Below are 17,543 nucleotides of genomic sequence, written 5' to 3'. Positions count from 1 at the left end.
ATATTTTTGCCTTCAGAACTTTTGTTCCGTAGCATTTCTCTATTCCAAATGAAGAACAAGTGTTTCCACGCTGTAGGCTTACAGGATTCTCAGCCTGTGTGTGAAAGAGCAGCATTCCCACTGTACCAGTCTCGCATTACCCAGGACCCCATGAGGAGGGCTGTTAAAAAGCTAAATCCTTGGGCTTCACCCTGGACTTACTGAATATGAATCCCTTGGAGGTTTTCAGAGATATTTGCAAATTAACAAGCTTTGGTAGCAAGTCTTATCTTTTTTTTTACCTGGAAGATAATTGCTTTACAATATTGTGTTGGTTTCTGCTATACAACAACGTGAATCAGTCATAAGTATATATATGGCCCCTCCCTGTTGAACCGCCCTTACGTCTCCCACCACATCCCACCCCTCTGGCTTGTCACAGAGCACTGGCTTGAGTTCCCTGTGTTATTCAGCAACTTCCCACTAGTTGTCTACTTTGCATATGGTAATGTATATGTTTCAATGCTTTATTCGCAGTTCTTTACTGTACTTGTGTGTGAGAACTACTGAACTTACAGTCATTCAGATGCAAAGAACTTAAGAAGCAAACGTATCTAGATGAAATATTGATTTCACATTTTAGCATATACAGTCAAAGAGCTTTATTGATTTGTCCAAGATTAGTCAGTTAACTCTTGTCTGTGGCTCTAGGTGTTCAGACATCCAGTCTGAATTTACTTCAGACAACAAAACGTGGCTTCCTCTCTAGTTTCAATTTTGGGAATTTTGATTCCTTTTGAATAACTCAGGAACACTTCCTCCATTTAGGGCTCCTCTTGAAGTTTGGCTGGTTAGTACTCCCTGACACAGAAAGTCCAATACACTTAATAAGTATACACTAAAGAGAAGGAATTTCATTTAGTTTAGATTTGTGCTACTGTGGTCACCAGTTTCAGATTTTTGGGCAATTTATCCACTGTTGCTGAGTGTATATAATTAAAGCCTAATGTTTCCTTGATGCCTTCAATTAGAAGTGACAGCAATTGTTTTCTTCTTGTCTATCAGAAAGAACAGTTAGAACTGCACATGGAACAACAGACTTTCCAAATAGGGAAAGGAGTACGTCAAGGCTGTATACTGTCACCATGCTTATTTAACTTATATGCAAAGTACTTCATGAGAAATACTGGACTGGATGAAGCACAAGCTGGAATCAAGATTGCCAGGAGAAATATCAATAACATCAGGTATGCAGATGACACCACCCTTATGGCAGAAAGTGAACAGTAACTAAAAAGCCTTGTGATGAAAGTGAAAGAGTAGAGTGAAAAAGTTGTCTTAAAACTCAACATTCAGAAAACTAAGATGATGGCATCTGGTCCCATCACTTCATGGCAAAATGCTGTGTAAACAGTGGAAACAGTGACAGACTTTATTTTGGGGGGTTCCAAAATCACTACAGATGGTGACTGCAGTCATGAAATTATAAGATGGTTGCTCCTTAGAGGAAAAGTTATGACTGAACTAGAGAGCATATTAAAAAGCAGAGACATTACTTTGCTGACAAAGGTCTGTCTAGTCAAAGCTATGATTTTTCTAGTAGTCATGTATGGATGTGAGAGTTAGACTATAAAGAAAGCTGAGTGCCGAAGAATTGATGCTTTTGAACTGTGGTGTTGGAGAAGACTCTTGAGAGTCCCTTGGACTGCAAAGAGATCAAATAAGTACATCCTAAAAGAAATTAGTCCTGAATATTCATTGAAAGGACTGATGCTGAAGCTGAAACTCCAATACTTTGGCTACCTGATGCGAAGAACTGACTCATCTGAAAAGACCCTGATGCTGGGAAAGATTGAAGGCAGGAGGAGAAAGGGATGACAGAGGATGAGGTGGTTGGATGGCATAACTGACTCAATGGACATGAGTTTGAGTAAACTCTGGGAGTTGGTGATGAACAGGGAGGCCTGGTATGCTGCAGTCCATGGGGTCACAAAGAGTCAGACACGACTGAGCTACTGAACTGAACTCATCATAAGTAGGCAAAGTGACAGAGCACTCCAATTAATTTTTATCAATGAAATAATTTTTTGTATCTGATATAAGTACATAAGTAAGGAGATCCCTTCAATCAAAGAAAAAGTAGATTTTGCTATAGTTATGAATAACTTTCACATTTTGTATCTAAATCTGACATTCAATTTATATACTGAAAAGAATAATATTTTTGGCACTCAAAATGTTACTAATCAGTAATTCTTTCAAGCAGATAGAAGAGATTTCAACTTGAAAGTCAGTATATTGGAACACACATCAATAAAAGTTTATTTAAAAAATTTAAAACTAAGTGAGTTCTAAATCTCCATCTGAAACTAGGTGTATTTTCAAACAGAACTTTATTCTACCCCAATCCACTGAAATAAGTCTAATTATAATTAATTTTGGATCAGGGCTTCTAGATTTCTTAATGGCTTCTATTTGATTATTAGGTCTGGACTTGACACCGTATCACGAAAGTTAATAGGTTTCCTTCCTTATGTGAAAAAACCATATAAATGAATAATTTACAAGTAGCTTCCAATGTGAATTTATTAGACCATAATGTCAAAAGTGTTACAGACTAGAGCTTTGTCCAAGATAAAAAGGTGCATTTGAATAGGTAAAATTATACTCACTCTATCTACTGACCTATCTTAATTTTATAAATTTCAGACTTGACCATAATTTCAGAGTATATGGCTTGTCACACAAGAATCATAGGTTCCTGATCCTCTCCTTCAGTCTTAAAACCTTGGATTAAATTAAGCCTTACTATTAAATCAGACCAACTTTACATGGCTTTGTACGGCCCTCTAGGGCTTCCCTTGTGGCTCAGGTGGTAAAGAATCCATCTGCAATGTGGAAGACCTAGGTTTGATCCCTGGGTTGGGAAGATCCCCTGGAGAAGGAAAAGGCTACCACTCTGGTATTCTGGCCTGGAGAATTCCATGGACTCTATAGTCCATGGGGTCGCAAAGAGTTGGACACTACTGAGCGACTTTCATTCATTCATTCATTCACTCATGGCCCTCTAAGGATTATAGTGGAGTTGCATGTTACTTCAGGGCTAGATATTGAGAGGGGTAAGTAAGTAAAAATCATACTCAGTCAAAATATGCTTGGAATTCCCTTAGTTACAGGCCTCTCAGGAGCCTGACATTCTGTTCTTCCTTCAATATCAGAGTGGGCTATGGAGTGTGAGGTTCTTGGTCATGAAGTTGTTGGCTTGCTTCTTTGAACCATATGATAATGAAAAATACCCACTGTGTCTTTAAACACTAGAGTCCCACTCAGTGCAGCAAAGGTGCCTGCGTTAAGGGGTACAAAGGGCCAAGATCAAGGGACAAAGATATATTCAAATCACCCTGGTGCTGTTTTTTAGAAGCATAAGATTCATGACTGGTGAAAGGTGAGATCAGCTGCACAACGTAAATTTGTTCTCTCCAACTCCCTTTTTTCTCCCAAATGTAGGCAATTTAATTTCTGTAAGCTCAATGAAAATATGAGAAGAATTCTCTTTTAAAAAATTCGATGTGCTTTTATTTGTTGTTGCTGTTGTTGTTCAGTCTCTCAGCCATTTCTGACTGTTTTGGGACTTCATGGACTATAGCCCACGAGGCTCAGGTGTCCATGGGATTTCCCAGGCAAGAATACTGGAGTGGGTTGCATTTCCTACTCCAGCAGATGTGCATTTATATCCTTAATTAATTTAGGTTGAAATTATATTTCATATTGTTAATGAATTACTAGCCAATATTTCTGACGTTATGCATTTTCAAAATTTTTGAAATGTATTACATGTGATTCTTCCTATTTCTCTTTTTGTTAATGCAAAGAAATCCAATTCATTTAGTGGAAAATAACAGGCAGTGCCAGAAGATGCTCAGGGAGAAGCAGTAGAAATAACAGGTTAAAAAAAATAGAGAAGAGTTATTCAGAAACATCTCTCCCTCATCTCTATTTTTTCTTAAGTAAATATGTTATAGTATTCTTCTGTAGATCCATGTCTCTACCATTAGGAAAGGTTTGCCTATTTTATTTATTCTTTTGATGGGTGGAATCATAGAATATATTTATTACCAAATTTTTACCAGTACCAGTCTTATGACTTTGACTGGAACTAAGTAATTATAAGTTGGAAAATTCTTTTAAAATGAGGCACCAATAGACTAACTCCTCAGTGTTCAGAGTGCTTAATGATAAATGTTGACATTTTATGCTGGGCATCCCCATAATTCTTTCTATAGCCATGTGGTTGACACTGACAAAGCCAATGGGGAGAAATGGCCAAAGTGAGCAATTAGAATTCTCAGTAAAGTGGAAATTTCTGGCCTCAATTATCTCACAGTTCAGTCCAGCCTGTATGCATTGGAATCTTTTATTAGGTCCAGTGCTGTGTTGGGTGCTGTGGGAGACATGAAAATGAGTAAGACTCAGATTGCATTTCTACCCTTTAAAGAATTTATGTTCTTTTATGTCCCCTTTGTTGGTTCCTCCTTTTGTCATTAACTTCATGTGGCAAAATTCAAATCACAGCGAAGAGTATATAATGAAAAGCAATACTCATTCTCTTCCTGTTCCTGTTCATTATCATTTCCCTGGAGACAAATATGTTTATCAGTCTTGTAGATATTTTCTCTGAGATATTCTCTGTCTAAACAAACATACATGCATACAAATACTTTAAATAATTTTATGTAATGGAAAATCAGCATCATACCTCATTATGCCAAGCCATAGGCTGGTTCCTGGGATGTCTTCTATTTTCAATTTATATTCTCTACACAGCTGACCTCATTCAGTCCACTGAATTTAAATGCTATCTATATGATAATAGCTGTCCAATCTGAGCTTCTAGCCATAACCTTTTCCTGGAATTTTTGGCTCATATATCACTACCCACCCAGTATTTCTACCTGGAAGTCTGACAGGCACCTTAAACTTAAAGTCTTTATTTATTAAAGAATTTACCCCAACCAAACTCTATTTCTCCCTACCCTAGCCTCTATCTCATATGCCATCTTGCCTATCTCAAAAAGTGAGCACCAGCATCCATCAAACTGGTCAAACAAAAATTTAGGAAGTATCCTGGATTCATATCATTTTCTTTGCCTCCATTTCTAGTCCATTACAAAGTAATCTGTCTCCCTTTGAGACGCTCTTCCCTCTCACTTTGGTGTAGATCATTCCCAGTGGCTTTGTTGTTGCTGTCCAGTCACTACGTTGTGTCCGACTCTTTGTGACTCCGTGGTCTGCACCCGCCAGGCTCCTCTGTCCTTCACTATTCCCTGGAGTTTGCTCAAATTCATGCCCACTGAGTCTGTGATCTGTCTAACCATCTCGTCCTCTGCCATGCCCTCCTCCTCCTGCCCTCAATCTTTCACAGTTGTATAGAGTTAAGTTTAACTATCACTTTTCCTGAGAAGCCTTACCTGGCCACTCAGTCCAGAGCAAGTACCAGCTCTCTAAACTTGACAGAACACTCATCATCAACTGACTTTTTAATTTAATTATAAATTCATTTATTTTCTGGCTTAATACGTTAAACTCTAAGCTCCAGGAGAACTTTGCCTTGATTGATACTCCACTAGTTTTCTAACTTCCTCAGTGCTTAGACTCACAGTTGCTGTTTAGATCAATGTGGAAAGAAGTCAATACATTTTTAAGTAAATGAATCAGTAAATACGTATTTTAAGAGCCAAACTATACTGGCTTTGTCAAAATGTTTGTAACATCCATAACAGTGTATGGAAAAATTATAACAAACTTTTTGACCAACCCAATATTTTCAGTTAAAAATTAAACATTTGGAAGGTGATGGCTGATGAAACCAAGGTCTCTTCACAAAGACAATGGTTTGTACACTCCTGTTATTCTTATCAGTTTTGCTATATTTTACCTTCTGATATCCTATTTATTTCTTTTGGCCTAGCACTCACACTACTAACTTTATTTCCTGCATATCTCTTTGCTTAAACTCTATCTTGCTTACTAAACATGTAAGCTCTATGAGAGAAGTAATTTTCTCTTATTTACCATTGACTTCACAATCTAGGATGGTAACTTAAACATGAGATACTAAAACTTATTTGTTGAATAAGTGAAGGTAAAAGGTATGGGTGAAAGTGGTTGATTCAGGTTCTCTCAGCTTTCAGTGAAGAAATAAAAACAATCTTGTCTAGAAGTAATGACCACCTATTTCAAGAAAATTTTTTCAATGGGCCATACTGAGTGGCTTACAGAATCTTAGTTGCCAGACCAGAGATTGAACCCAGGCCCAAGGCAGAGAAAGCATTGAGTTTTAACCACTGGGGAATTCTTCCGAGAAAACATCGATCTCATTAAATGTTCCTATAACTCAAATTCCTTTAGACCTTGGATAAGCCATTATAAACATTTTGCCTTGGTTTTGGTTTGTTGAAAAATGGGAGTTAAAGGAAATAAACAAACCAATTAAAATTATCTTATCTTTTTAGGGGAAGGCCAACTTGAGAATTCAGTAACTGCCACCACCTGATTATCATTCAGGGATAAGAAAGCACAAAGGGAAAGGTAAGAAGCATGGGAAAAAAGAGCCGAAGAGGCAATTTTCATGCTCCTTAGGATAAGATGTCTCTTGTTTTATAGAATTTGTTAACAAAAGCTCTGAAGTCTAGGGAAATGCTACTGGGCAGCAAAAGTGAAGTTTTGATGCTCACAGGCCTAAGGAGAAATTAATAAAATGCAGTGGGGAAATTAAGTTGAACAAAAGTGCAATGAGCCATAGTTAAACCAATTAATTAAGCAGGTCTTGATATGTATATAACCGAGTTGCTGATGAATTAAAAATAAATCCAAGATTTTAAGCCAGTGTTTGGTATGCAACCAAACACCAAATTGTAACATGCAGAAAACTTGAAGTTTTCTTTAATACTCTTCTTTGACAAATTCCTTCCTCATTCATATGCATTATCACCTTTCTTTTTCCATTAATCTTTAAAAAACCCCTATGCTTTCAGTAATATATAAAAGTCATGCTTTACTTGATTCTCTTCTGCATTCTTTTCATGTCAACTTCAAAACCATGTATTTTTCTTGCACCCTCAATTACAGAAATATTCATTTTCCCATAGTATGTCAACTGTTTATCAGGGAGTGGTTAACATTAAGTAGCTTAGTGCACCTATGGCCTGATCTGTGTGAGGCAGAAGAGGTGAGACATCAAAATGGCAGGCTGGCGCCAACGCAACACTGTAAAACAATTATCCTCCAATTAACAAACAAACAAAATCCCCAGAAGGCCAGAAGTCACAGAAATTGAGTTTCAATTCCAAACTCATCACTGAAGAGCTCTGAGATCATATACAAGTGACTTAGCTCCTGGAAGCCTCAGTTTCCTCAACTATATAAATGTTGTACGAATTAAATATCTTTGGAAATTCCTTGGAACGATATATGTCAGAGAAACTTCTCCATAAAATGGGAGCATTAATAGTATAAAGAAGTTTGTCACTTGTGGATGCGTTTTGATGGTCAAAATTGCTTGCTTGGAACCCTAAACATATATTCCCATCAAAAATGTTTTTAAAAAATAATGAAATGGTTAGTGGAAGGTAGATTTCTAGACTAGTGTCCCAAACCTTCATTTATAATATCATCATTTCAGTCGAGAATTGTCCTAATAGTTCTCTAGGTGGCTAGTTTGTCCTGGTTTTCTGTCAATGTTCCTGGTTTCAGCACTAAACGTCCCTCATCCTGTGAGACGTTTCATTCCCAGACAAACTGACTAGTGATTTCTTCATTTGGAACCTAACCATCAGTCATTCACTCATTCATGTTTCTGCAGTAGCAGGCACATCCTTAGGCTGTGGAGGTATGGAGACAATTCACTTTTAATAAACACAGAGCCTAGCAGAGGAGACCAATAAGAGACAAACGTCCATAAGCCCTGAGCAAGATGCTAAACATAGAGGTTGGCACAGAATGCCAGGAACCACAGGCTTCCCGGGTGGCTCAAGGGTGAAGAATCCTCCTGCCACTGCAGAAGACTCAGGAGATAAAGGTTTGATCCTTGGGTTGGGAAGCTCCCCTTGGAGAAGGAAATGTCAACCCACTCCAGTATTCTTGCCTGAGAAATCCCATGGACAGAGGAGTCTGGCGGGGGGGCTACAGTCCATGGTATTGCAAAGAGTAGGACATGACTGAACGACTGAGCACAGATGTACCCATGCCAGGAACCACAGCATTTGGGCACCTCACACAGACTCAGATGAAGGAAGGTTGGTGAACACTAAACTGGAACTTGAATTAAGTTTGCACCCCAAATCAAAACATTCTACTTCATTCTTCTGGGCATTTTTCATGTTTTAGTTCAGTATTACTTAAATATACATATTAAAATGCCATATCTTTAGATTCATTTTGGTCATCATCTAAATGGATTTTGGCTAACTTCTGATCTGCATGTAATTTGTATGCATTGTCAGCAATATCTGAATCTAAAGGATTATAAATCCTTAATTTTATAGCAGTTCTTCCCACTCTGGAGAGATAGCCAAGAATCTATTTTTAAGAACATGAATAGCCTGCTTGATTTTGCATTATTTGCAATACATTGCACAAAGGAAATTATTGGAACAACATGTTATGTTGAAAATAAAGCAACAGTTACAGTAAATACTACTACTCTCTCTATGATATTATAGTGGTTGTCCTAAAGTCAGCAAGCTACACATGTTTCCAAAAGCTTGTTATCAAGGAATTGGAATTCTATTCTTTAAGCTTCAGTAACTTCTAAAGTCTTCCTGAACATGCCTCTATCATCACAGCAAAGGCTGCAGTAAGATGATAAGACACCGGCTTCTTATAAAACAGAAAGCTCTGGTGGAACATGTAGGAACCTGAAGACTCAGTTCTCCTCCTGGAGCAAGAAGCAGATTTTTCATAACTTTGAACGTTATAAGTGGGGACTTATTTTCAGACACACTGGAAGTTCCATGGTGGGCAGTGAAGTGAATGTTAGTCAGTCATGTCTGACCCTTGCGGCCTCATAGACTGTAGCCTGCCCGACTCCTCTTCCTCTGTCCATGGAATTTTCCAGGCAAGAATCCTGGAGTGGGTTGATCTATATGACCCACTGCGGCTCTCCCAGTGCTTGGGATGTAACTGATGCACAAAATGGTTGAGTCTATAAAACACATTTAAATGTCTTCACTCTGTATTTCCAACAAATGATCATCCAGTCTCTGAAAAACCCTACAGACTGAAAAATCCTACAGACTGAAAAATCCTCTTTGCATTCATGAAAACTGGTAAACCTCTTTGACACCAGCAAGTGATGCAGCTTAAGTTTCAAAGTCAGTTAGTTACAACCCAGCCCCAAACCATACATTCTATTTATGTTGCACAGATCAGTTAGTGTCATCACATTCCTTAGCCTCCGACTATACCTCTAATCCTGGTTGGTAACCTCTGAGCTATTTATAGGAATTTGCTAAGAATGTTCATGTGATTAAGCTTAAAACATCCTTGTTACTGTGAGGATATATCATATCATGATTTCTGAAGACTATGAACCAATAGCATCAATTTATAGATTCATCCATCACCATCATCTATCTTAAGCCCCATCGTGATTAGAAGTAGGTCAGATAATTATCGTATGGACTACAAAGACTCCTAGTCATTTTGAGCAAACATAGAAAAATATGACAATTCCCTCATCTGGGCATTTTGGTGTTTTTTTAACACGTGTATATTTGTTCATGTATACCCAGTCAACACACCTTACACATTCAAGACTCAATGGAAGAGTACAAGCAACAAGTCTTCACAAAGTTTTTAAATATTTTGCATTATTCTCTTTTACCTTTGAAGTTTGCTACACCAACTGCAGTTGAACCCAATCTGAGAGGATACACAGGGGCCACAACCATTGAACTGGAGACACGCTAGGAAACAGGAGAGAATGGATGCATCAAGACTAATTGGCAGCATGAAGAGGAGAGAAAAAAAAAAAGATAACGCCACTAAAATTGAAATCACCCACGAATCCCCATATATATGCAGGATCCAGAGACCCATGCACAAATAGACCAGATCATCAAACATGCATATTGTTTTCCCATCCAGTTTTGTTTACATGTTAACTTACTAGGCAATGGGGTCATCTCCACAGCTGAAATATTGGTGATTTTTGACATCTGTAGTTCCACTCGGTGGTATTCATAAATTGTTCTTCTTCGAACATCTGGAAAAACAAAAAATAGAAAAAAAAAATCCCCTTTCAACATTTTTTCACTTATAAAAAAAACTGCACTTTAATAGTGAATGTAGAGTTACATGTTTTTCACCTGATGGGCCTTTAAAATAAAAAATTTAAATAATCAAAGCCTGTAAAAAGATTGAGTATCAAAATCTGAAACTCAGTCCCCATGTACCAGGAGTCTTTTCATCAGGAAATTGAAAATGTTAATTAAAGTCTCAGATTTCTCACTTATTTAACAGGGTTCAAATACATTTTCAAACCCAGTGTATACTTAAGATAATTTCTTGATAGATTTATACATTTTGAAAGAACTTGACATGAAATCAAGAAGGTAAAATAATCCCACTTCTCTGAAGCTAAAGTGAGTCCTTTAGGAATGGGTAGCAATCAAAAATTTTTCTTATTCTCAATACACCTGGTTTAGCTAGAATAAGAGTCTGTTTTAAAGGTTTAGGATAAGTTTCTTTAATAAAATTGAAGATAGAACTTAAATCATTAAAAAATCAATATTGCTATTTACTAAATATACAGTGTCATATCCAATGAAGGTTAATAATTAGCACTTATAATGCATGTAGGAATTTATAATAATTCATCAGCAAATCCAGCCATGTTCCTGAAGAACAGGTTAGATGAAAACTTTGAGAAGAACTTAAATAAGTAAAAATCAGATAACTACAGGCAAGTGTATTTTATACCAAAACAAGACACTGATGATACGTATTCAAAATCTACTTTAAAAAAAGACCTGAGCCTTATACTTATTAGTTTGCCTGACTTTGGTAAGTATAAATAGAAATGTAATATTATCAGCATTTTACCTAGCTCTTGGAATGCTTAGAATAACAGGAATGCATCTCTTGATACTATGATACCTACAGGAATTATTTGACAAGCTATAAATTATATTTAAACATTGATTTTAGGAAGTCATATGTCCTAGTGTTAATTAAAAAATTCATGCATTTGAATAGTCTGGTTCAAATCCCAGTTTTGCTACTAGGTATATCATGACCTTGGGTTCTTGTTATCCTTTCTGTCCTTCATTTTTCTCATCTATAAAATAAAGATAATAGTACCTATATCACAGAGTTGTTTTGAAGATTAAGATGATATAGTTAATGAAATTTCCTTAGAATAATCCCTTCACACAGTAAGTGTTCAGAAAATGTCAGACATAAATTTGTCTAATTTCAATATAGCAACCAAAGATCATACTGCATGTAATGACCTAATTCCTATAGATTTAGGCCCTGAAATTAGGCTTGTAGGATTTTGTCTCCCATTTTATATTCGGAGAAGACAATGGCACCCCACTCCAGTACTCTTGCCTGGAAAATCCCATTGGCGGAGGAGCCTGGTGGGCTGCAGTCCATGGGGTCATGAAGAGTCTGACACACCTGAGCAACTTCACTTTCACGCATTGGAGAAGGAAATGGCAACCCATTCAGTTCAGTACAGTTCAGTCGCTCAGTCATGTCCGACTCTTTGCGACCCCATGAATCACAGCACGCCAGGTCTCCCTGTTCAATATCAACTCCTGGAGTTCACTCAGAATCACATCCATCGAGTCAGTGATACCATCCAGTCATCTCATCCTCTGTTGTCCTCTTCTCCTCCTGCCCCCAATCCCTCCCAGCATCAGAGTCTTTTCCAATGAGTCAACTCTTTGCATGAGGTGGCCAAAGTACTGGAGTTTCAGCTTTAGCATCATTCCTTCCAAAGAAATCCCAGGGCTGATCTCCTTCAGAATGGACTGGTTGGGTCTCCTTGCAGTCCAAGGGACTCTCCAGAGTCTTCTCCAACACCACAGTTCAAAAGCATCAATTCTTCGGTGCTCAGCCTTCTTCACAGTCTAACTCTCACATCCATACATGACCACTGGAAAAACCACAGCCTTGACTAGATGGACCTCAGTTGGCAAAGTAATGTCTCTGCTTTTGAATATGCTATCTAGGTTGGTCATAACTTTTCTTCCAAGGAGTAAGCTTCTTTTAATTAATGGCTGCAATCACCATCTGCAGTGATTTTGGAGCCCCAAAATATAAAGTCTGACACTGTTTCCACTGTTTCCCCATCTATTTCCCATGAAGTGATGGGACCGGATGCCATGATCTTCGTTTTCTGAATGTTGAGCTTTAAGCCAACTTTTTCACTCTCCTCTTTCACTTTCATCAAGAGGCTTTTGAGTTCCTCTTCACTTTCTGCCATAAGGGTGGTGTCATCTGCATATCTGAGGTTATTGATATTTCTCCCGGCAATCTTGATTCCAGCTTATGTTTCTTCCAGTCCAGCGTTTCTCATGATGTACTCTGCATAGAAGTTAAATAAGCAGGGTGACAATATACAGCCTTGACGTACTCCTTTTCCTATTTGAAACCAGTCTGTTGTTCCATGTCCAGTTCTAACTGTTGCTTCCTGGCCTGCATATAGATTTCTCAAGAGGCAGGTTAGGTGGTCTGGTATTCCCATCTCTTTCAGAATTTTCCACAGCTTTTTGTGATCCACACAGTCAAAGGCTTGGCATAGTCAAAAAAGCAGAAATAGATGTTTTTCTGGAATTCTCTTGCTTTTTCCATGATCCAGCAGATGTTGGCAATTTGATCTCTGGTTCCTCTGCCTTTTCTAAAACCAGCTTGAACATCTGGAAGTTCACGATTCATGTATTGCTGAAGCCTGGCTTGGAGAATTTTGAGCATTACTTTACTAGCATGTGAGATGAGTGCAACTGTGCAGTAGTTTGAGCATTCTTTGGCATTGCCTTTCTTTGGAATTGGAATGAAAACTGACCTTTTCCAGTCCTGTGGCCACTGCTGAGTTTTCCCAATTTGCTGGCATATTGATTGCAGCACTTTCACAGCATCATCTTTCAGGATTTGAAATAGCTCTACTGGAATTCCATCACCTCCACTAGTTTTGCTCGTAGCGATGCTTTCCAAGGCCCACTTGACTTCACATTCCAGGATGTCTGGTTCTAGATTAGTGATCACACCATCATGATTATCTTGGTCACGAAGATCTTTTTTGTACAGTTTTTCTGTGTATTCTTGCCACCTCTTCTTAATATCTTCTGCTTCTGTTAGGTTCATACCATTTCTGTCCTTTATTGAGCCCATCTTTGCATGAAATGTTCCCTTGATATCTCTAATTTTCTTGAAGAGATCTCTGGTCTTTCCCATTCTGTTCTTTTCCTCTATTTCTTTGCATCAATCGCTGAAGAAGGCTTTCTTATCTCTTCTTGCTATTCTTTGGAACTCTGCATTCAGATGCTTATATCTTTCCTTTTCTCCTTGGCTTTTTGCCTCTCTTCTTTTCATAGCTAAATGTAAGGCCTCCCTAGGTAGCCATTTTGCTTTTTTGCATTTCTTTTCCATGGGGATGGTCTTTTTTTTTTTTTTTTTTAGTTTTTTATTTTTTAAATTTTAAAATCTTTAATTCTTACATGCATTCCCAAACATGAACCCCCCTCCCTCCTCCCTCCCCATAACATCTTTCTGGGTCATCCCCATGCACCAGCCCCAAGCATGCTGCATCCTGCGTCAGACACAGACTGGCGATTCAATTCACATGATAGTATACATGTTAGAATGTCATTCTCCCAAATCATCCCACCGTCTCCCTCTCCCTCTGAGTCCAAAAGTCCATTATACACATCTGTGTCTCTTTCCCTGTCTTGCATACAGGGTCGTCATTGCCATCTTCCTAAATTCCATATATATGTGTTAGTATACTGTATTGGTGTTTTTCTTTCTGGCTTACTTCACTCTGTATAATCGGCTCCAGTTTCATCCATCTCATCAGAACTGATTCAAATGAATTCTTTTTAACGGCTGAGTAATACTCCATTGTGTATATGTACCACAGCTTTCTTATCCATTCATCTGCTGATGGACATCTAGGTTGTTTCCATGTCCTGGCTATTATAAACAGTGCTGCAATGAACATTGGGGTACATGTGTCTCTTTCAATTCTGGTTTCCTCGGTGTGTATGCCCAGAAGTGGGATTGCTGGGTCATAAGGTAGTTCTATTTGCAATTTTTTAAGGAATCTCCACACTGTTCTCCATAGTGGCTGTACTAGTTTGCATTCCCACCAACAGTGTAGGAGGGTTCCCTTTTCTCCACACCCTCTCCAGCATTTATTGCTTGCAGATTTTTGGATCGCAGCCATTCTGACTGGTGTGAAGTGGTACCTCATTGTGGTTTTGATTTGCATTTCTCTAATAATGAGTGATGTTGAGCATCTTTTCATGTGTTTGTTAGCCATCTGTATGTCTTCTTTGGAGAAATGTCTATTTAGTTCTTTGGCCCATTTTTGGATTGGGTCGTTTATTTTTCTGGAGTTGAGCTGCATAAGTTGCTTGTATATTTTTGAGATTAGTTGTTTGTCAGTTGCTTCATTTGCTATTATTTTCTCCCATTCAGAAGGCTGTCTTTTCACCTTGCTTATATTTTCCTTTGTTGTGCAGAAGCTTTTAATTTTAATTAGATCCCATTTGTTTATTTTTGCTTTTATTTCCAGAATTCTGGGAGGTGGATCATAGAGGATCCTGCTGTGATTTATGTCTGAGAGTGTTTTGCCTATATTCTCCTCTAGGAGTTTTATAGCCACAGCAATCAGAGCAGAAAAAGAAATAAAAGGAATCCAAATTGGAAAAGAAGAAGTAAAACTCTCACTGTTTGCAGATGACATGATCCTCTACATGGAAAACCCTAAAGACTCCACCAGAAAATTACTAGAGCTAATCAATGAATATAGTAAAGTTGCAGGATATAAAATCAACACACAGAAATCCCTTGCATTCCTATACACGAATAATGAGAAAGTAGAAAAAGAAATTAAGGAAACAATTCCATTCACCATTGCAATGAAAAGAATAAAATACTTAGGAATATATCTACCTAAAGAAACTAAAGACCTATATATAGAAAACTATAAAACACTGATGAAAGAAATCAAAGAGGACACTAATAGATGGAGAAATATACCATGTTCATGGATTGGAAGAATCAATATAGTGAAAATGAGTATACTACCCAAAGCAATTTACAAATTCAATGCAATCCCTATCAAGCTACAAGCCACATTTTTCACAGAACTAGAACAAATAATTTCAAGATTTGTATGAAAATACAAAAAACCTCGAATAGCCAAAGCAATCTTGAGAAAGAAGAATGGAACTGGAGGAATCAACTTGCCTGACTTCAGGCTCTACTACAAAGCCACAGTCATCAAGACAGTATGGTACTGGCACAAAGACAGACATATAGATCAATGGAACAAAATAGAAAGCCCAGAGATAAATCCACACACATATGGACACCTTATCTTTGACAAAGGAGGCAAGAATATACAATGGAGTAAAGACAATCTCTTTAACAAGTGGTGCTGGGAAAACTGGTCAACCACTTGTAAAAGAATGAAACTAGATCACTTTCTAACACCGCACACAAAAATAAACTCAAAATGGATTAAAGATCTAAATGTAAGATCAGAAACTATAAAACTCCTAGAGGAGAATATAGGCAAAACACTCTCAGACATGGGGATGGTCTTGATCTCTGTCTCCTGTACAATGTCACGAACCTCATTCCATTCTTCACCAGGCACTCTATCTATCAGATCTAGGCCCTTAAATCTATTTCTCACTTCCACTGTATAATCATAAGGGATTTGATTTAGGTCATACCTGAATCGTCTAGCGGTTTTCCCTACTTTCTTCAGTTTGAGTCTGAATTTGGTAATAAGGAGTTCATGATCTGAGCCACAGTCAGCTCCTGGTCTTGTTTTTTGTTGACTGTATAGAGCTTCTCCATCTTTGGCTGCAAAGAATATAATCAATCTGATTTCGGTGTTGACCATCTGGTGATGTCCATGTGTAGAGTCTTGTCTTGGGAAGGTTAAATTTTGATTGAAATCAACAGACCCAACAATGATGTCCTCTAGGACATGAAGCAGAAGTGTGGTAACTCAGGAGACAGAAAGCTGTCTGTTAGTAACCATGATCAGGGAATGTAGCTATCCACACATCTGGGAGGGAAGTCAAATACTTACTCACAACCTACAAGTACTTCCTTTTCTTTCCACGCATATTCTTTCACCCACTTCTGATTATTCTCCATGAAGTTCTACAGCAGAGGAGGAAGGGGGAGGGAGTGGCCCAAAATAAACTCTGTTGGGGCTGGGGATGCATCTAGAGCCTTTCACCAAACACATCTTTACGTTTCTCAGATTAGGAAACACTGCTTAGAAATCCAATTCACATCTTTTTGGCATAAACGAAAGACATACATATAATTTTCAAGTGAAATTTTATCTAACATTAGAGAAAATGCTCATTTTATGGTATTTAGTAAGGTGTCTTGATGTACATGAATCATGTCTTCTCTCTCTCGTTTTAACTTTTAAGGCATATGAAACCATCACTCAGCTTCTGCCGAAATGGTATACATTCCTATATACTGGTTTCCTATACATTTTGCTAAACAATTTAGTTCTCAGAAATAAATAAATAACATAGACTTGCCCTGGGATCACTGTGTTGGGGCTTTTTGAGCCTTCTGCATCCTAAAATTTCATAATATCTATCCTATTACTAGGTGCTTAAAATACTAGTTTTCTTTTAATTTCATGCTATACTTTGAAAAGCTCCAACAATGGGCATGACAGCGAAGCCTCTGGGAGTTTATTATTGATGAAGCAGATGGGGAAAGGGGAAGGAGTAACCTTTTTGCCATGCTAGTTCTATCACCTGCTCAGATACCTCCAACAGTTGGGAGGAGACGAATTTAACAAAACCAAAATCAATAAGAATGAGTTTTGTTTGATGACCTGCCAATTAATGACAGCTTCCAAATGGTCATTTCTGTTGTATTTCAGACATCTCCCTGTCAAAAACAAGTAATTAGGAATGTATTTACTGGTAGCTTCTGCCAATGCTAGAAGCTTTCATTTGATTCCAGAAATGTATTTTACTCATGTGTCTTCTTAGGAAGCTAGCCAAAATAATGATGAACCAAACATTCCGTCTTGTTGTGATGCAGCTTCAACCGTTTTCTTACATCTTTACAAAACTAAGATCAACTATAATACCCATGAAGGGCTTTAAATTTTTTTTTTTAATGAAATGAAATAAATCTCTGAGCAGCTAACACAGAGAGAATAAAATTCAATAATCAAAATCTTAAGGCAATATGATTCAAAGCATAACCGTTGAGTTGTACTTTTTAAGATATTTTAAACAATATCAGCAGGAGGGACTGAGTGATCATATGGAAGCACC

At 37.7% G+C, this 17,543-nt stretch overlaps 1 protein-coding gene across 2 annotated transcripts in view; it reads right to left on the bottom strand.

Moving 5' to 3' along the window:
* PLXDC2 (plexin domain containing 2) overlaps window positions 1–17,543 on the bottom strand; it is a 447,502-nt gene that overhangs the window by 95,462 nt on the left and 334,497 nt on the right. For both annotated transcript variants that reach the window (XM_027976592.2, XM_027976593.2), the window contains exons 8-9: window positions 10,148–10,243; window positions 9,863–9,944 (exon numbers count right to left, since the gene is read on the bottom strand). In XM_027976592.2, the coding sequence (XP_027832393.1) occupies window positions 9,863–9,944; window positions 10,148–10,243 (178 nt within the window). The remainder of the gene's footprint in view (window positions 1–9,862; window positions 9,945–10,147; window positions 10,244–17,543) is intronic.

The sequence above is a fragment of the Ovis aries genome, chromosome 13 (assembly GCF_016772045.2).
Source record: "Ovis aries strain OAR_USU_Benz2616 breed Rambouillet chromosome 13, ARS-UI_Ramb_v3.0, whole genome shotgun sequence".
Lineage (NCBI taxonomy): Eukaryota > Metazoa > Chordata > Mammalia > Artiodactyla > Bovidae > Ovis > Ovis aries.
The sequence above is the reverse complement of the archived record's forward strand: the minus strand, read 5'-3'. Positions and strand labels throughout refer to the sequence as shown.